We start from the raw sequence: 20,629 nt of genomic DNA, 5'->3' as shown, positions 1-20,629 counted from the left end.
AGCAGGTTGGTGGAAATGTACATTCTTGAATGACTGAAAAGGGTGAACTAAGAAGAAAAACTAAAACTGAGAAATAGATGACAGCGTGACGCATGATGAGCATCTCAAGGCAGGGTCATCGAACAATGATAAACACTGAAAAAAAGCTTTTCTTTTCTAACTTTTCTGATTGAAGTACAAATAAGAAAACACTACTATCTTTTCAGCACAGTAAAATCCTGCATGCTTATCATTAAGACAGTCCAACCTGCTGCAGTGGAGGCAGGGATGTGGGTCACGTAAGGGTGGTGATGGAAGCGTGGAGGATTGTCATTGATGTCAGCCACCGTCACGGACACAGTGGCGGAGCTGGACAAGCCCTTGGGCTGCCCTCCATCTGTCGCCACAACCAGCAGCTGGTAATTGGCTCGTTCTTCTCGGTCCAGCAGGGCGCTGCTGATAATCTGTCCTGTGGCAGGGTTTATGGAAAACTGGCCATGTCCTCCACTTAGTCGGTAGCTTGTGAAAAAATTAAAGGACATTTTTTAGAGAAGGACATAAGGCTTTACATATAAACAAACTCAATAGCTTTGTTTTTAGAACTGTGTTTCGAATAAGTTTATAGCAACAAAAAGACCCTCAAACCTACGTAGCTTTTGCCTTAACTTTTGCAACAGTCATTTCAAACTAGATCTAGGTGGGAGATTTGAAATCAGACATCCTGCTGCAATGGTGTACTATCCATCCATCCATCATAAGGAACCAGCTGAATTCATTTCAGGGTAACGTGGCTGCTGGAGCCTATGGAGTCCTATACTGTTCATAATTAAATAAATAAATATTTAATTCAATAAATAAATATGACGTCATGCAAATACACAATCAACCAATAAATCTCTCATAAATATATAAAAAGATCATGAAATTGTGAAAAACCAGCACACTGATTTTAAATTAGCCATTGTATTATTCAATATATTTCATTTTGCTTTAAAAACATGTTCATTATTTTAAAACAGCATTTTAAAATATTCATTTTTAATCATGTTGAATTTTACTATAATTCTGTCTTTTTTCAGAAGCTCCGATTTCAAAATCGAATATTTTCCAAAGTAGCTTTGTTTTTATTTCATGTTGCTGTTTTTCACAATGGCGTATTTATTTCATGAAGAGCTTTTTCAGCAGAATGGGTCTTTCTGTCAATCAGTGAAAGTGGGCGGGATCTAAACGCTCATTGGCTGATCCACGGAAATCGACTCATATTCCTGGATACCCGTTCAGCGGTGTGCCAGTCAGAGAGATTACATGTTTCAGCGATATCTGCGCGGCTTTGCTGACATTAGAGATCAAATAGAGACAAACTATCTGTCTGCTGCAGAAGATGCAAACATCCACAACTCTGTTTTTGTAGTTTGAGGGTTTGTGTGGACCAAACCACAAAGGAGCTCCGGTCGTCAACATCTTTCACACTCCTCATTCTTACGCCATTCACTCACAGCTCACATCGTGACATATGTCGGCTCGCAGGAGGATCGACAGAGTGAGACCAGGCAGCTGTGCAAAGCGGGACAAGCCTGCTCGGGCCTCCTGAACCTTATGATATTTTTCTATTTTCAATGAGACAATGATTATAATCAGGTCCTCTGGTTTTATTTTTCCCTCTCAAGAAAAATGTTGAACCTTTCCTGCGATGACGTTTCTGACATCTTAACACTCTCCATGTACATTGTGCATCCATGCATTGTTACTGAGATAAGCACAAGCAACCGCTCCATGTGGCTATAAGGCTAAAAACATTAGCTTGTTGCCCCTCCCACACGCGGCATGGTGCGTTCATGAAAACTCCAGTTCATAGAAGCTTAGTGGAACTCCAACAACCACCCAGCCTAACTTAGACCACTACTATACGTTCATGAGAAAATGAAAATTGCCAAACCGACCACAAAATCACCTGAATTATGCACACTCGCCCAAAGCCACTTTTATCTGCAAATTTAGAACCAAAACTGCCCAATTTCTTGTAACACTGTGGATGTGTTGAGGTGCATACTCCCCCTAGTGTTGAGGGGTGTGCATTGCGCCGTCATGTTTGCTGAAGCATCTTCGATCGATATAGTCAGGGGAGTCAGGGTGCTGCTGCTCATGTCTGGGTAAAGGAATAGCCAATCACAAAAGTGTCTCCGCCTTGTCTAGTTTGATTGACAGACAGACCCATTCTCCTGAAAAAGCTCTTCATGAAATAAATCAGCCATTGTCAAAAAACAGCAACATTAAATAAAAACAAAGCTACTTTGGAAAATATTGATTTTGAAATCCGAGGTTCTGAAAAAAGACGTAAAATTATAATATATTCCACATGATTAAAATGAATATTTTTAAAATGCTGTTTTAAAATAATGAACATGTTTTTAAAGCAAAATGAAATATATTGAATAATACAATGGCTAATTTAAAATCAGTGTGCTGGTTTTTCACAATTTCATGATCTTTTTATATATTTATGAGAGATTTATTGGTTGATTGTGTATTTGCATGACGTCATATTTATTTATTGAATTAAATATTTATTTATTTAATTATGAACAGTATAGGACTCCATAGGAGCCAACCCAGACACGGTAGGACGAAGGCAGGATACACCCAGAATAGGTCACCAGTCTAGGTGGTGTAGAGTAAACCCTTGTTTTTCGTGGGGGTTACGTTCCAAAAAGAACCCGTGATAGGAAAAATCTGTGAAGTAGAAACCTTTTTTTTTTAACAATTATTATACAATCAAAAACTCTATTTTACATTGAAAAGAAAGAACAAACCATTTTACAGGCTCAGGCATTTGTTTCACAAATAAAAGTACTTTAGAAACGTCTTTTTCAACAAATAACTTCTGTATTGTCAAATAATAATTTTAATCATCGATGTGAACAGAAGTCTTCAAATTGCGGAGATTAGCCCCGCCCACCACGACCCCAGTATTTGGATTAAATGGGAGAAAATTTTAATTCATTATGAAAAAAATACAAAGTACAGTGGGACAAATAGGGCGTCAGGTGTATTTCACTGCTTTTCAGACTGAGCCGCTGCATCCTGACTCCGCTCTGCAGTGTTTTCTTCTTTTGAAGCCGCGGTGCAGCTGTGTTTGTTCTGGAGAAGAACATAGTGATAGGCAGTTGTTGCTCTTTTTCTATGGGTTTTAGAGAAACTCGAAATTGCAAGAGAATTTGCACGTACGTGTTGTAAATTTGGAAAGCTGTTTTACGTACGTGTACACCTTAAACTGCAACGTTAGTGACGCACAGGTAGAGAAGAAGCGGAGGGACTTTTTAGCCAATCAGAATGCTAAACACATTGCACGATGCAAATCCGTGAAGTAGCGAAACCGTGAAAAGTAAACCGCGTTATAGCGAGGGATCACTGTACTGTTTATTCAGACTAAACATGACATAAAAATGAAAACTGAATTTCCAGTCCAATCCTGGTGTCCTGTAGTGGCACAAGTACAACTTCAAAGGAGGAGCGTTCAAAAAAGTCAGTTCACACAAATTCACACAAAAATAAATGCTGCTCTAAATGAATGAAAGATTGTGTACTGCACAAGGATTTCATGTGTAAAGTTTTTGTAAATGACTGTCACTGTCTGCAGGGGGCGCTGTTTTAGCTGTGTAAAAGAGAAAATAATGTTGACAATGCTTTACTGGTGGAACATTAATTCAGTGAGTTCTGTGTTTTATCAAACGCCTCATACTTACTGGAGGCTGCCAACTGCAGGAGTTGGAGGATTAAAATAAGTTTTACGCTGTTTCTGATAAAATAATGGCATATTTTTGAAACATGATTTATGCTTCACTTTGTGAATGTTAAAGAGAACTGGAGAACCCTCTTCTTTGAGTCTTCAGCAGGATAAGACATGAATGTGATGTAGCTCATACATCCACAAGGCTTTGTGTAGATTTTTCAGGATTCCTGAATGCCATTCAAGAAATGGGAAGACAAACCACAGAACGCTGAAAACACTTCGACTGGTTTGGCGGATACACAGATGGCTGCACTCAGAACAGAGTCCAGATACGAGTAGACATGCAGCTGATGGGATGTGAGACTAAAAACAAAAACTGAGGACCAGCAGTTCTGGTTCCACGAAGAGCCCGAAACCCCTGGTGGGCACATGTTGTCATGGACAATTAACATCTTCATTATTGTGTTTTGGGAAACTGGAGCACACTGCGTTTACAATCAGCGGGGTCACTAAGAAAAGGGGGGCTTTACTTGGGGTAACCATCTACCAGAGAGAAACCATCCAGAAGAGGGAGTGACAGAAATTTGCTGTTCGTGGACTCCAACTCTAAACGCTTGTTTTTGTCAGCAGACATCCACAAAGCAAAGTAGAGTTCAGTAGAACTAACGTTTAAATGACTCCTTGAACAGTTAATCAGAAAGGTGACAGGAATGTACCTGACAGCGCCGTTGATGCCCACGTCTGCATCTGAGCTGTTGACCAGCAGCACATCTGTGCCAGTTGGAGCGTCCTCTGCGATGGTGGTGTGAAAGGTGGAGGAGCTGAAAACCGGGACGTTATCGTTGACGTCGTCCACAAGAACTGTGACCGTCCCTGTTCCACTCAGAGCCGGGGAGCCTGTGGGGGCAACAAAAACAGGAGGAGAAGTTAGGTTATGTCAATCCCAAAGACAGAAGCAGTTCTTCCCACGAATGCCAGCATTTAACCGTATGATCCTGGTTATGGGAATAAATATGAAGACCATCAAACACATCTTTGCATTAGTGTTGATGTGTTGAGCATAAACTCACTGACTGCAGCCAGCACTGGGGTTTTTACTGCACACGTCAGCACTGATGGACTCAATTTCTATGAAACCAAATCTCTTAGACGTACTTCCTGGGTTTAACCTCCACAATGAAATATCTATTTTAAGGTATACTCTACTGAGCCGGCTGGTCTGTGGAACCTGAGTGAGGAGAAGTGCTATTTTCAGCAAAAATCTGACCGTTTTTTTCTCCGGCTGACGAAACAGGCCTGGTGGGGCCTGCTGGGGTTGGGTTTTAATCAATAGCAGATGAACGTGAGCTGCAATGCAGAAAAACCAGAGGGGAAAAAAGGGACGTCACACGTGATCGGGCTGCCCTTTGTAATCCTTCCTTAAATGGTTAGCGGCCTTACCCACATTTCAAACATAAGCACATTTAGCTTGGTTGCTAAAAGCCACTCTGGGCTTCGACGGCACCTTTGAAGGCTTCCAGGTATTTAGAGTACTTCATGATGCTGGTATGTTTCACACAGAAAGTACCACATCTATGCAGAGCAGCTGAAGAGAGACCAGTCCGTATGAGGCCACTCCACCTCCCATAATCCTGCAGCTCTCCTCAGGAATCTGTGTTAGTATATCAATTATCATACCCTCATAAAAACAGCCCTGAACGTGTGTCCCTAGCCAGTGTGGACACAGCTGCTGAAAACGACAGACCCTTGAAACCACTAGGGGCTTCGGATTAAAAAGTGATGATAAAAATCATTTGGATGGTGGGCACTAAGATGACGGGGAGTCCTGCAAAACGAATGTAAGAAAAAATAGTGCGGGGGGCAATAGGGTCAGAGAGAAAGCTCTGTGTTGTTATTACTCAGCCAGCATGGATTACCTCATAAATATGAGAAACTCTGTCAATAGTCTTATTATGCTGCACACTAATTCTTCTCATTTTGGAGTTGGATAATGAATCATCCTCATATGTTGATGCAATGATTCCTGCTGGACCCTGTAGGGTATGAAAAGGAAGATTTACCAAACTCTTTGTAACCTGGAAGTACACAAGCACAATGCAGATCCTGTGTTTGGTGGACAGTGAAGTGAAATGCCAACTCCAGATTCATTGGAATGTCCAATGTAATGTTAGGAATGGGACGTTCATGACCACAGCTCACTCACTTCCCCATCTTAGCTACAGCTAAAAAGACAGTGTAACAGGACAAGACCCCAATCCTTAAGACCCACCAACGTGGATAAAATGGGCTAAATGGTCAGGACAAGGTAAAGTGAAAGTCCACCCACCTGCCAATCAAAAAAGGTGCTCCTAAAAATGAAAAACGTTGAGCTTAATAACTTTAAACAACTGACTCCTTAAATAATTCTTTTTTTTGGTGTAAAACATAAGTCTAAGGCAACTGCTCTCTGGAAAAAAAACCTGCAGTGGTCATTTGATGAAATGCATCATGGAACATTCGTCTGGTTTGAGTTTCTCTTTAGCGTTTCACATCCTCCATCTGTTTGGGTTATTGATTTTTGTCTCAGAGTTTGTTTTGGTGACTTTTAAACTCATCCATCCACTGGCTGTTTCATCTGTCTGTTTGTCCTTCCATCCATCCATCCATCCATCCATCCATCCATCCATCCATCCATCCATCCATCCATAAATCCATCCATCCATCCATCCATCATCCATCCATCCATCCATCCATCATCCATCCATCCATCCATCCATCCATCCATCCATCATCCATCCATCCATCCATCCATCCATCCATCCATCCATAAATCCATCCATCCATCCATAAATCCATCCATCCATCCATCCATCATCCATCCATCCATCCATCCATCATCCATCCATCCATCCATCCATCCATCCATCCATCCATCCATCATCCATCCATCCATCCATCCATCCATCCATCCATCCATAAATCCATCCATCCATCCATCATCCATCCATCCATCATCCATCCATCCATCCATCCATCCATCATCCATCCATCCATCCATCCATCCATAAATCCATCCATCCATCCATCCATCATCCATCCATCCATCCATCCATCCATCCATCATCCATCCATCCATCCATCCATCCATCCATAAATCCATCCATCATCCATCCATCCATCATCCATCCATCCATCCATCCATCCATCCATCCATCCATCATCCATCCATCCATCCATCATCCATCCATCCATCATCCATCCATCCATCATCCATCCATCCATCCATCCATCCATCATCCATCCATCCATCCATCCATCATCCATCCATCCATCATCCATCCATCCATCCATCCATCCATCATCCATCCATCCATCCATCCATCATCCATCCATCCATCCATCCATCAATCCATCATCCATCCATCCATCCATCCATCCATCCATCCATCCATCCATCATCCATCCATCCATCCATCATCCATCCATCCATCCATCCATCCATAAATCCATCCATCCATCCATCATCCATCCATCCATCCATCATCCATCCATCCATCCATCCATCCATCCATCCATCATCCATCCATCCATCATCCATCCATCCATCCATCCATCCATCATCCATCCATCCATCCATCCATCATCCATCCATCCATCCATCCATCAATCCATCCATCCATCCATCCATCCATCCATCCATCCATAAATCCATCCATCATCCATCCATCCATCCATCCATCCATCCATCCATCCATCCATCCATCCATCCATCAATCCATCCATCCATCCATCCATCCATCCATAAATCCATCCATCATCCATCCATCCATCCATCCATCCATCCATCCATCCATCCATCCATAAATCCATCCATCCATCCATCCATAAATCCATCCATCCATCCATCCATCCATCCATCCATCCATCCATCCATCCATCCATCCATCATCCATCATCCATCCATCCATCCAATTGCATACGCTATCTTAGATTACTTCCATTTTGTTTGTTTTTTTCTGATACTGAAGGACGTTTTACTTTGGAAAACTACCAGATTCTGTTCACCAGATCTGTCTGTTTTGACACGTCACTTGCTTAAAAACTAAAAAAAAAAAAAAAGAAATGACTTGGAAAGTTTTTGTGGAGAAAAGAGCCAGGGAGGAAACCAAAGAACAGCCTTCAACTTCAAAGAAAAATAAAAGCTGCTATTTGCAGACAAAACCAGGAGATTTATCGAGACAGTTGTACCAGCTTTCCTAATATGTGGCGACTGACTTTTAAAAGTTTCGCACACAAAGATAATAAGGTTACAGACACCGTGGATTCATTTTTATGATTATATTTAAAAAATACCAGTTTAACAGCGGTTTTGTCATTTTATTTTGCTTTATTTATCCATCATTAAAACTTGGACACGGCTAACGTTAGCATCTGGTTTTTATCATCCAAAGGGAAAATCTTCATCACAAAGTTCAAGTTTAAACCAGCTGCAAACATTTTACACAGAATAAAGACTCAATCAAATAAAGTTGTTGCTGATTGGTGTAAACTAGTAAAAAGGACATTTAAGAATCTTCCAACAGCAACAGTGAATTAGGCCGGCATCTGTTAAGAAATACAGCACACAAAATGTTCCTCTGCATTAAAAAATAAATGTATTTTTGCCCTGAAAGATGATCTGAGACGATGACAAGAAACTGTAATGTTGATTTTTTTTTTAATAAGAAACAACTTCTAAAAATCAACAACTTTGTTTTATTCAATCTTCGTTATCTGAAAAAAAAATCAACAAATGTTTTCAGATTTTTTTTAAACAAAATTTCTTGTAGTAGAATTTTAATGTAAAAATGTTCTTTTCAGGACCTCAAAAATATTGAACGTAATCTTCAGCCCTGTTCAGACTGGTCCGTGGAAATATTGTCTGACATTAAGGAGGTCCGTGGCCTAAAAAACACCACTGCTTTCATAATAGATGAAGTACATATTGAATAGATCCCGAGCCAATCCCAGTCCCCGTAAACAGAAACTTGGAACAGGCTGCCAGTCTCTGGCTCATAAATGCACCAACAGCCACACTGAAGGGCAATTCAGATGTGTTTCCTTACAAAACATGTTCTTAGACTGTGGGAAGATTAAAGATTGGACACAAAATTATGTATTGATTTTTGTATTAAATAACAATTCTTTTATGAATGAACTCAACTGAAATTGAAAGATAAAAACATTAAAATGAGTGAAAAGGTTACATCTTTCAAATGCTCACTTCTGGAGGGGGCAAAAACACACCAGAAACTACACAGGGGAAAAATCCATTCCTTAGAACGACATGGTTCAAATAAGTCAGCACTCCTTCCTATTAAAAGGGGTGAAGGCTTCAGAGCTCAAACAAAACCCCAAACTCCTGCAACTGTCAGGCTGCTGTCGCTGACCTGCTGCTGGGAGCTCTCAGGGGCTGCAGGCAGCAGCTTCTGTGGGGGCCACAGTTTACAGGAACATCACAGCTGCGCTCAGAGAAAACAAACAGAAATTTGACTTGAAGGTTGAATCGCACGCCGCGTTTCTGGTCAGAGCAGAAGTGTCTGATGTGCACGCTCGGTGTAAACACGGCTGACGTTCAGAAGCAGGACAAATGAACAAACGAGAGGCTTCATCGAAGCGCACAAACACAAACTACGATCTGCCGGTGACTCTGACCAATTTTAGTCCGGAGGCTCCTGTGTTTATAAGCTCGTGCAGTCAGTGTTGAAACTGAGACGATTATGTAGTTCCATTTTTAAAAATATTTGTGATTCAGAAGATCCTGCTCATAAACAGTCTGTCCTGAAACCACAGAGACTTCTGCAGAAACTCTTCAGAACAGGAGGTGTGTGTATGTGTGTCTGTGTGTGTGTGGGGGGGGGGGGTGAACCGGAAGAAAAATGAATCCAACTCACAGACAGACATCAGCAGACTTTCATTAAGAAGAACACCTTTATGAATGTAATACTGTGAGGATGAGCAGATGAAGGGGACCCCCCCACATGTAGGCACACACAGAACTCAGCACACTACGCTGTGTGTCGGGGGGGGGGGGGGGGGGGGGGGGGTTATTATTTGCAGGGAAGCATTTGGTCAGAGAAGGGGCGCTGTGGCTGCCCTCCTATTGTTTGCACACTCAAAGCAGACCCCCCCCCCCTCCGCTCTATGTTTGACGCCACTTTCAGGCATTTTACTGCTGTACAGGATGTGACATCAGAACCTGTTTACGACCATGAGAGTTTGCCCCCACCTCCTCACACACTGAATTCGGAACAATTGGTTTCCACCACTGCCGCTGAACACATCAGGGCCACAGCACGGCCCCCCCAGGGCCCTGAAGATGCCTGCCTGCTGCTGAAACAGAGCAGATACACCCCCGCCCTGCGCAGCCACAGGACGTGCCCCCCCCCCCATGCCTCCTGCACGGCTGGGATCACGTATCGGCAGCAGCTGCAGAGCTGAAACACTTCAGATGGATCTGTTACCGTTTCTATGTGCAAGAATGTAAATTTATGAAAACCACGCTGGGGTTTTATGATAGCGTCACACGCCTAAATATACCCCCCACTGTTTTTTTTATGTTAGGGGTGACTCAGAGTTCTTCGGAGAGAGGCTTGAGGATGAGGGATGGCTGTCTCAGGGAAATACGCCATTTGTCCACGCTGCGGTACATGAGATGACTTACCGCGTGTCCTTTGCACTGCAGACTCGGATTCTGATGTAAAAAAAAAAAGCTTTTTCCCTAATCCCAACAGAATGACCCCTCCAGCCCCCCCCCCCCCCCCCCCAGTTGCTGTGAAATAATGTGCTTGGTTTGGTCGCTGGTCATGTGGCTTATTGTGACAGACCAGCTAGAAAATCAGACAAAAGTAAATGTTAGTTAATAAAGCAAGATTTCTTTTCCTTTTTTCAAAGAAAATGAAAAGTGACAAACAAGGAAGCACAGTAATAGAATACTATAAGGACCACATAAAAAGTTTATGAAGCTGTTATTCCTGATCACAGATGTTAACGCCTACAATGACTCGGAAGAGTCTGACAAGATTACTTACTAGACCTACTGACCACCATGGAGTCTGAGCGCCACCATAATCTGAGCAGAGTTCACACTGGGGTCAGCAGACCCTGCTGTCCTGATCATCCTGGAGGATTTCTTTCCAGAAATAATTTGGATCCATCTATTATTTTCACCCGTCTCATCCTGAATGAGGTCACAGTTGGAGCTGCAGCCTCAATGAGACGCTAATGCTGCTCACGTGAATGAGCCTCAGTGCTCATACTGTCTGATGAGGTCACAGCAGAATCCACAGAGCCTCAGAAAAGTTCTGGACCTTTAATGAATTTGCTTCCTGTTTTTCTTTTTGGGAGGAGCCAGATATAATCCAGCAGTTAATCTGTGAGGTCTTTGTTTGGGACCAGATCCACTTTAAATGTTAGAAGAAGAACCAAGAAACCTCTGACCTGAGATGAAGGCCGACCATCTGCTGCCTCATCTTCTTCTCTGTAGGCCAATCAGGAGGCAGTCCCCAGCACAGACATATGGCTGAGTCTGAGCACCTTATGAGTGTCCGTTACCATCCCTCAATCACATTAACCTCTCCTAAGGTGATGAAGCCATGCTCTCTGAGCCGCAGGGGGTGCACGAGTGTGTGTGTCCTGACAGCGGGCGTGCACGTCGCTGTGAGCACCCACAGGGGGTTGATCCACAGCAAACAGCACAGCCCCCACCTGCTGGGAAAAGCTGTGAGTCTGTGCTAAGAAGCATGTTTGAGTGTCTGCAGATAAGCTTCAACACTTCCAGGTTTGCTGCTTCATTAAGTGCAGCCGTGCACGACAGACGTGCACGTTAGAGACAGCCCAGCTTAATTACTCTTTATGGACTGCAGCTCCAAGAGAACGGAGAAAATAAAACACAGCATCACGGGGGGGGGGCTTGAGTGCCAACAGGCAGAATTGACATTTTCTGCCTCTGAGAACCTGTTGCTCTGCAACAAAGCTGCTTTTAATGCGTCCCGTCCGGCCGAGTGCAGCCAGGTTCAGTGACCGTCCCACTGCAGCCTGCCAAACATGGAGAGCAAACAGGGGGGAGGGGGCAACATAAATATAAAGATGTGCAAATCTATCAATCCACAGTGACATTGGAGACATTTCTGGATGTTTACGCACTGTTTCTTCTGTGTGTGCGGCAGAAAGACCAAGCTCTGCCTCACAGGAATTTCTCAAATATGAATCTTTGGAAATTCACAGCAGCTTTAGGAGGACAGCAAAAGCAGCGTGACAGGTGAGGAGTCCATACTGCTTCATCGTTTTTCCTCTATTATTTCTGTCTATTTTTTTTTATTAATCCATCAAAGGAAGATCTAAAGGGCTTTGGCAATGGAGGGAAGTCTTTACGAGAAGACAGAGTTCTTAATGAGAGAACTGGAGGCCTCTATCAATGGAAAGAGGCCTTGTTAAGGGGGGGGAGGTCTTCATTGATGGAGGGAGGTCTTTATCGATGACTAGGGAGGAAAAATGTCATGAAGCCTATATTTGCAGTTAGCGCAGACGCTGGAGCTGCTGAAGGAGGACACATGCAGGTTTCAGGAGCAGATCTGGATCCTACTCGCTCTGAAAGCTCAACCTAAAGTCTGATCAGGTTTGCATCTGTTGAACTGTCAATCGCTGTCTCCAAATTTGAAGACATCCTTTTCAGGAATGCTTTTGGTTGGTGTATGCCGGCTTCAGAGTACAACGTATAGCAGGCGCCCTGCTAATGGCGAGGTGGGGGGTGGGCGTGGGGGGTGTTGAGGGACAGCTAGGAGACGGAGAGATTGTTAATCCGCTCATCAAGTCACCGGGACAAACTAAAGCTTTCCACGGCAGGATCATGGGAGCCAGCGAGGAAAAGAAAAGATCCCGCTTTGAAAACCGGACGGTCATTAAACTTCTTTATCTAGCCTCCCCACCTCCCACCCTCCCCCACCACCCAAAGAGCCATATACTGTGAGGAGGGGGGGGGGCGTGCTGGAAAGAAGTGAAAGACACGGATTTCTATGCAAGCAAATCAACCATAAAAGGCATGGAGCAGATTTACTGTTTCTCTCACAAGCACACTCATGAGCGCGCACAAAAACGCATCTGTAAGAGTGGGACAGCATGACCCCCCCTCACAAAAATCACAGATGTGTCATCAGTTGACACTTGTCTGAATCCTTCCGTAAAGCTCTCTGTGGCAAACCTTGTAGCTTCATGTCTTCATGCAGACTTTGGCTCAGATGTTTACAGATTCCTGCTGGTAAAAAATGAGTAGAAGGTTTTCTGGGTCTTCATTCAAGCTTCTTTCATAAGTAAAACATGTCAATCCTCCTGAATAAAACTGCAGAAGACATGAAAGTAGATCCGGCATCTTCCTAAACCTCACGAGACAAAGGCTGGTGTCTGTTGATGGTGAGGCCTTCTTCAGGGCTGAATGAAAACATGTTTCCTTCAGCTGCTTGAAGCCAAACTGATGAAAACATTTCATGACTCTGCTGGAGATCCAACGCTTTTACATTCCAGCAGACCGGAGCGGCACATTACTCAGCAGTGACTCAAAGCTGTTTTCTGCAGCTGATTCCAGATGTTGGCTGAAGTCTGTCAGAGTTCTTCTCATCCAGATGTGCTGTAAACCTTCACTGCTGTGCAGATGCCACTCTGGGGGGGCTGAAATTACAAACTCATGACAGTTTTTGCTGCTAAGATTCAGAGCGTGCTCATAAATCACTGCATGATTCTTGGTCAGAAAGGCTTCAGTCTGAGTCTTTTCCTTTTCTTTTTTGTGGCTGCAGAGGCAGAACGCAGCCCACTGCAACCCTCGGACTGAGGACCTGGTCTTTGTGGATGATGGCCTCTGCTCTATCCAGCACGGTGGTTCAGAAAGAGCAGATCAAGTATTACTGGAAGAACACGAGAAGATGAATGTCTGCGGTTCAGATCAGGTCACATGCACCTCTGTCCAACTTCAACGTTTCCTGCCTGAAACTCGCATTTCCTTTTCACCGCCGAGGCCACAAAAATGTCAGAAAAATGCTACTGGGTGACTTGGCCGGTTCTGTGATTTTGTTTGTTTTTTTGATATTTTGATATTGGAGACTGAAACCCTGCGAATGCCCCAACACTAAAATACCCCGTCGAACTGTTTTGGAAGTCCTGTCGGGACTCTAAAAGCAGATTTCTTGAGGAGTGCATAAAAGGGATCGAACCCTAATTGGTACGTTCGTTTGTCAGAAAGCTTCAGCTCATGTGGGAGCGTGCACGAGGAACAGAGCCGAAAAATGCATGTGAACGTTTGTGGCCGGATGAGTTCATTTTTAATCTTTGGGAAAGTTTGCTCTCTGATTATTGGAGACTTCCAGAAGCTGAGTGATGGTCACAGACTTGGAACAGCTTCATCACTAGAGTCTTCCTCAACACTTCTGCATGCAGTCGCCGGTTCTCACAGAGCGCTGCACTCAGTCAAAAATACACAGGGTTGAGCACGCTCACATACTCAGTCCAGCAGTGAAACAGAAGCAGCCTCAGACAAACATATACTTAACCGTGAAACATGTGATTTGGATGCAGCACGCTCCTTCAACTGCACATTAACTGGCCTCCACGCAATAACAAGTTAACCTTTTATCTGCTATAACCAGCTCTACCACCAAATCCAAATAAACACAAGATGCTGCAGGACAAAACCCACCGAGGAGAAAAAAGCCACACTGCCTGCGTTTCTGCAGCACACTGAAGACTATGTACCACAGTGACAGAAGTGCACAAACGCTACAAACAGCTTTCGTTTGTGTTGTTAGGAAGTTTTTCTCTTCTTGTCTTTCGTTTGTGGACAACTCACTTTCACCACTCATACCTGAGTCTGTGGCCGTGATCAGCAGAGTGTATTCCGCTCCAAACTCCCGGTCCAGAGTCTTCGTCACGCTTAGCTGACCAGCAGACGACAGCGTGAAAGCCCCCTCTTCATCCCCCCCACTCAGCATGTAGCTCAGCTGACTGTTGGCTCCTTGGTCGTCATCTCTCGCAACAACCTGAAAAACAGAGGAGATTGAAATGAAGAGCTCTTGATTTCAGAGAAGAAGGGAAGGTCAGAAGAATCTTTCAATGCCACATTTTAAAACCTGAACTGGACTACACCTTTTCCTTTCTTTCTGCTCTTTTCTTTTGTGTTGTAATATCAGATTTTCGTAAAGTTTTCCATTCTTGCTGACCTTTTATGTAGATTTTTATGAATTTACGACTCAGTCAAGTGTCTCTGCGTCTTAGTTTACATCACCCCATTCATCTACTGTGACACGGCAGTGAGCTGAGTGTGAGAAGATGTTACACTGACCAGTAAATGACTTGTGGGTTTGCAGCTGCATCACAAACTTATGAAGAGAAGAAGGATGTGTCTGTCTTTTTTAATCAGACTTTTCTAGGAAATCTACATAAAATATATTCAGCTAGCTGCTGACATTCATGACTTGTGGACTTCTCTGCTGGAATCCTCAGAAACGTCTCATCCTAGATGTTTTCTTTTCCATTTTAGTAAAGTATTTGACAAGTTTGAGAGAACATCAAAGAGACACTTAGACTACAGTCAAGTCTCAGTCTATTGAATGAGTATCACTACAGTTCACGAAGTACAATGTTTCAAGGAGTGTAAGAAGAACAAAACCCCAGTACTGACCTGGAGAATGTCTTTGGGAAGGTTCTCAAGGTTTTCCTGAACATTGATGGTGTACGGAGAGAGCTCAAATAAAGGGGAACAGTCATTAACGTCCAGCAAGACAATGTTGACAGTTGCATGGTCTACTCTGGGGCTGCTGCCGCGGTCTGCGGCTTGGACCACCAGCGAATAAGCTGATCGAGTCTCACGGTCGAGCCGCTTGGCCACCGAGATCACCCCTGTGACCGAATCTATCCGGAAATCAGAGTTGGTGTTACCGCTAGAGATGGAAAACCTTATCTGCCCGTTGCTTCCGTCATCAGCATCGCTGGCAAACACCTGGATGACATCAGTACCAGTCAGGATGTTCTCCTCAACTTCAATGTCATAGATGTTCTGTGAGAAGCTTGGCGTGTTGTCGTTGACATCCAGAACTATCATGGTCACATCCATGGAGGAAGACAGAGGTGGGACCCCTTTGTCTGTAGCCACAACTGTAACTGTGTAGTTGGAAAGTTCCTCTCTGTCAAGTTCCCCAATCAACCTGACATCTCCATCAACTGTACCAATGATGAACTTGTTCTGGTGCTGCCCTCTGAGGGAGTACTCCACATAGCTGTTGGGCCCGCTGTCAGCATCTGTGGCTTGGGCAGTGAACACCACCGTGTCCACCGGCGTGTTCTCCTGGATGTAAGTGGTCTTTTGAGAGGTGAAGATGGGGGGGCAGTCATTGACATCCAGCAGAATGATTGACACCTGGGCTGTGCTGGTGAAGCGGGCTGCAGGAGGCGGGGCCAGATCATTGACAGTGATGACAAGGTTATAGAAGGACTGGCTTTCCCGATCCAACGCCTTCTGAGTTTGGAGGACCCCCTCCTTGGTGATAACAAAGTGGCCTTGGGGATCCCCAGAGGCGATTTTGTACAACAGCTGGGCATTGGCACCTGAGAGAAACAGCAGCAAAAAGGGACACGCTAAGTCTTCTGATTACAGAAACATCAGCAGAAGTTTCATTGAAAGTGACCTTGAACCAGGAAAAGGAAAATCATAATTATAACAATAATAATAATCAACATCGGTTATTTCTAAAATCGATTTCCTCATTTAGTGAGCAGCAGCAGTGGACACCCCCCTCCTTCCATCTCTCAAAAATGAAAATCATCACAAAAAAAACTCTAGGAATCAGAACACTAAGTAAATGTGAATGTGTCCAAGTAAAAGGAACAAAGAAAGTCTGTGTTCAAGGTCTGAAACACTAAAAATCTTTAAAACAATAATCTAAAATAAGATAACATCTCATTCTAAGAGCAGATGTTGAATTCTGCTCAAAACGTCTTTCCAAGGTTCACTTCATAAAAACATACGGGGGTCTCAAATGTTTTTTGACTGGTGAATAATGATATTTTTTTAATAAGGAAGGAGAGCTAAGTTTAGGTTGACTCATACTTTTCCAGCAGATTGACTGAAACATCAAATATTCGTTCTGTCTTGTTGGAATCAGCTGGTATGCTGATGATGGTGTACGTGACCAGAGCGTTGGGACCCTGAGATGAAAGGTTAAAAATAAAACAAGAATAAAGACTTCAGACCAGAACATTAACACGCTGCGTCTAATCTCAGTAAAGGCTGAGTTGTTTGACCTGCAGAGCTGGGCTTATGGGGGAGCAGCGGTCTAACCAGTTTTTCCTCGTTCAAATCCAGAAACCTCCAGTATGTATGAGCCACAAAGCTGAATAACACTGTCAAGTGAACTTTTTGGGGTTAGACAGGTTCCTCAGTCACCTACCATCATCTCCATCGCTGGCCTCAACAGTGACAATACTGGAACCAGGAGGAAGACTCTCAGACACAGAGGTGCTGTACGCACTGCTGCTGAAGACGGGAGGGTTGTCATTAATATCCAGCACATTGAAGTAAACTCGCACTGTGCTGGCCAAGCCGCCGCCATCATGAGCCTTTGCTGTTAAGATGTAGTATCGCTGAGTCTCATAGTCCAGGGCCCGTGTCACGTTGAAGACTCCAGTAACAGGGTTCAAGAGGAAAGTCCCATCTTCATCGTCTTCCTCCAGTGAGTAGTTGACTTCTCCATTAAGCTCTGAGTCAGAGTCGCTGGCCAGGATCACCTCCACAATGGAGCCTGTAGGGTGTGACAGACATGTGATCCAAAGTTTTACTACTTCATGCTCTACAGAGTAAAACAACTCGCAGTTGAGCCAACCGCAGACTTCTTTCTTTCAGGTTCCCTTCCTGTTTGGAGTCAAAGCGTGGATTTGCACTTAATGCTTAATCCACCAGATGTTGATACTCCAAGAGAGCTAATAGCAAAGGGTTTGATCAGACGTTTAGTCCTGATTGCATTATGAGTACACATTATGATGACATGGTGGAGCAACGTCAGCAAGTTGTCTGTTGCAAGTCCATGTATTTGTTCATACGTCTAATCTAATTGGTTGAATGCTATAACGCATATAAAGCATGCTATAAAGCATTCATCCCATTGTTTTCCTGTTTCTTTTTATTTCTTTATTATAGTATCTTCCGCCATTTTTTTACCGTTTAACTCCTTCTAAACATAAAAAACTATTAAAATGTTCAGCTGTTTCAGCTTTTTCCTGTTATGACTTTTGGTTTCTTCAAATGCTTGAACTTTTCAAGATATTCCAAGATTTCCAGGATTTGTGCCTCCATTGAAAAAAATGGGGAAACCTTGAAAACCTTTGCTTCTTTCTGTGGTGCAGAAGCTCGCTGGTTCGATACCCAGCGCTGGCATTTTTCACAAAAATATATTTTTTGTTATTGTGCTGTTTTTCATTTATGGTCAACTTTGATCATTTCTTTTTAAAAATTTTTTAGTGCCAATTATTACCCTCATTTTGATTCAGCAATACAGCATTCAACCCTGCATTTTCTACTGGAAATGCAGCTCCTTCTAGTATTAATTTGGATTTTCTTGTCCGTAGGAAAAGGCAAAGGGAGCTGCAAAGCAAAACTAAAAGCTTTAAACCTGTTTTCTGTTTGATTTAAGGCTGTGCTTTCCATTCTGAAGATGACTTATTTTCCTCCCTTAACTCATCCAAGGCATCAGCTCTGCAGAGACACGATAAGGAAGCTGTTCACCAGGTTGGTAAGGGGAAATGAATAAAGCTTGCAAGGTAGATGCAACTATGGAGTAAAGTCAGAAACGCTGGTCTAACAAGATGTGTCTCTTAAGTTTGCCTTTTGTTTGGTTCTCAGTGAACTCACCTGGTGTTACGTCCTCGGGGATGTCAAATGAGTATGTTGGACGGGAGAACTTGGGTGTGTGGTCATTGACGTCTTTGACGGTGATGTTTAGCCTCATGTCAGATGACTGTTTTCCATCATCTGCTCGAACCAAAAGGGAATACTTTGATCTTCGCTCTCTGTCCAGCTTCTTGGTTGCGATCAGATCTCCAGACTCTGGGTCGATGCGAAAGCTGTCATCTGCACCGCTGATGATGGTGTACGTGACCAGAGCGTTGGGACCCTGAGATGAAAGGTTCAAAATAAAACAAGAAAAAAGACTTTAATTTACAAAATAAACATTTCCTAGAGATGTGTTCCTATCTTAATAGGGAATCCATCAAAATGAGGTTTGAACCTCAGAGAAACCCCCAAACCACACTTGGAACAGCTGAATGAACACGTGCAAAAACAGCAGGTGAGCTGAACAGGAAGTCTCCAGACAGCTCGACTCTTTTCAGGCTGAGAGTAGAAATGAGGAAGGGTAACATGAATGTGTAGAGCCACCGTTTCAACAGTCTCATTATTATTTGACTGTTTCCAAAGATGATTTGTGGAGTTTTCTGGGATGAATAAGACAAGAATGTGGGTAAGACCACTTCTTTCACATATGGCGATTTCTAAAACGTGCCACACAAGTCAGGCAGATATGGGGTTTAAAGGAGTTTAGTTATTTTCAACAGCAGTGGTCCCCAATCCAATGCAGTGGGTACCTGGGACAGTTGGTTCTGGTACTCTGGGAAAAAAAAACATGACCCATTTTATCAATAATCTGATTCTGAAGGAAGTTTTCTTTTGAAAAACTATGCAATTCTCCCAACATCCGACTCATTCTTGATGCATGTCAAGTCACTTGGTCACGTGTCAAAGATCTATCTTCTCAAAGTCGATGCTCTGACCGCTAAATTGAAACCTCAAGCTAGCAAAGTTAGCAAAAAACAAACGTCTTTGGAAAGTTTGTTTTAGTAAAAACGATCCAGTGAGGAAACGGAAAAAGAGCCTTCAACTTCAAAATAAAAGAAATTTACATTAAGAAGAAAAAAACCAGAAGTCTTTACTCCAAATGTGGATTTTTTTGCTACAGTCGTTCCCACATCCCATAATAATAATGCAGAATATTTAGTTACCACCTGTATAATGTTTCAGGGATGCTGCTAATAAAGTTCTTCAAACGGTGGTTCACTTCTATGATTGTACTTAGAATATACCAGTTTTAGTGACCTTTTTTTGTTTGTTTGTGAGTGTTTATCAGACATTGGCGGCTGATTTTTTTTAGCTTCCACATTGACCCCAGAAAACCAAAACCACAACTCTCTATTCCAACTTTGAACTTTCATTTCTTGAGCTTGGCTGGAGTCTTGTGTTGTGCCCTTTTCAAAATACAATACAAAGTAGAAAACCGTTTTTGAAAATGATTAAGCAGCCTTCTTCACTGAGGTTATGCTGAAGTCTGACTCTCTTCTTATTGCTGGTGATTTTAAAATTCATGATGGTTACACAGACAAACCTCTGTCTAATGAAATGTTTAAACCTTAGCTTAGTGCAGTCCAAGGGTAGACACACTTTGGATTTGGTTTTATCCTATTTGGTCATGCAGACCATATGTAGGTGAAGTTTTGCTCTATAAAGTTGTCAAAGGTTCTGATCAACCCTCTCATGTGGGGCCTGAACCAAGTGATCCAATCATCTGTTTCCTCTGTGTAACTGATCCCAAACGCTGCAGCACAGCATGTGCGTTCATGCTGAACCAGTTTTCCACTTTGGTCAAGTCAGTTACTGTATAAGTGGCATTTAACATTCTGACTGAGGCCTGCAGAGTCTGAGATGCAGCTCCCAGGCTCTCTGAAGGTCTGACCTTGTGATGAACTTTCTGATACACTCGCTCCTGCAGAGCCTGATTGTCATTTAGCTTTCTTCATAGGAATTACCTTTAGTTTAATGATTCTTTCCAAAACTGATGTGCAGCCAGCTACTTCTTTTCAATCACTGCTGACGTC

The 20,629-nt window shown here is 43.1% G+C and overlaps 1 protein-coding gene across 2 annotated transcripts in view; it reads right to left on the bottom strand.

Moving 5' to 3' along the window:
* Nucleotides 1–20,629, bottom strand: part of fat4 (FAT atypical cadherin 4) — a 101,063-nt gene that overhangs the window by 20,940 nt on the left and 59,494 nt on the right. For both annotated transcript variants that reach the window (XM_023959527.2, XM_023959528.2), the window contains exons 3-8: nucleotides 18,615–18,876; nucleotides 17,158–17,508; nucleotides 15,393–16,315; nucleotides 14,577–14,751; nucleotides 4,426–4,606; nucleotides 248–498 (exon numbers count right to left, since the gene is read on the bottom strand). In XM_023959527.2, the coding sequence (XP_023815295.1) occupies nucleotides 248–498; nucleotides 4,426–4,606; nucleotides 14,577–14,751; nucleotides 15,393–16,315; nucleotides 17,158–17,508; nucleotides 18,615–18,876 (2,143 nt within the window). The remainder of the gene's footprint in view (nucleotides 1–247; nucleotides 499–4,425; nucleotides 4,607–14,576; nucleotides 14,752–15,392; nucleotides 16,316–17,157; nucleotides 17,509–18,614; nucleotides 18,877–20,629) is intronic.

This window comes from Oryzias latipes, chromosome 10, assembly GCF_053564925.1.
Source record: "Oryzias latipes strain Hd-rR chromosome 10, Olatipes_Hd-rR_3.1".
Classification (NCBI taxonomy): Eukaryota; Metazoa; Chordata; class Actinopteri; order Beloniformes; family Adrianichthyidae; genus Oryzias; species Oryzias latipes.
The sequence above is the reverse complement of the archived record's forward strand: the minus strand, read 5'-3'. Positions and strand labels throughout refer to the sequence as shown.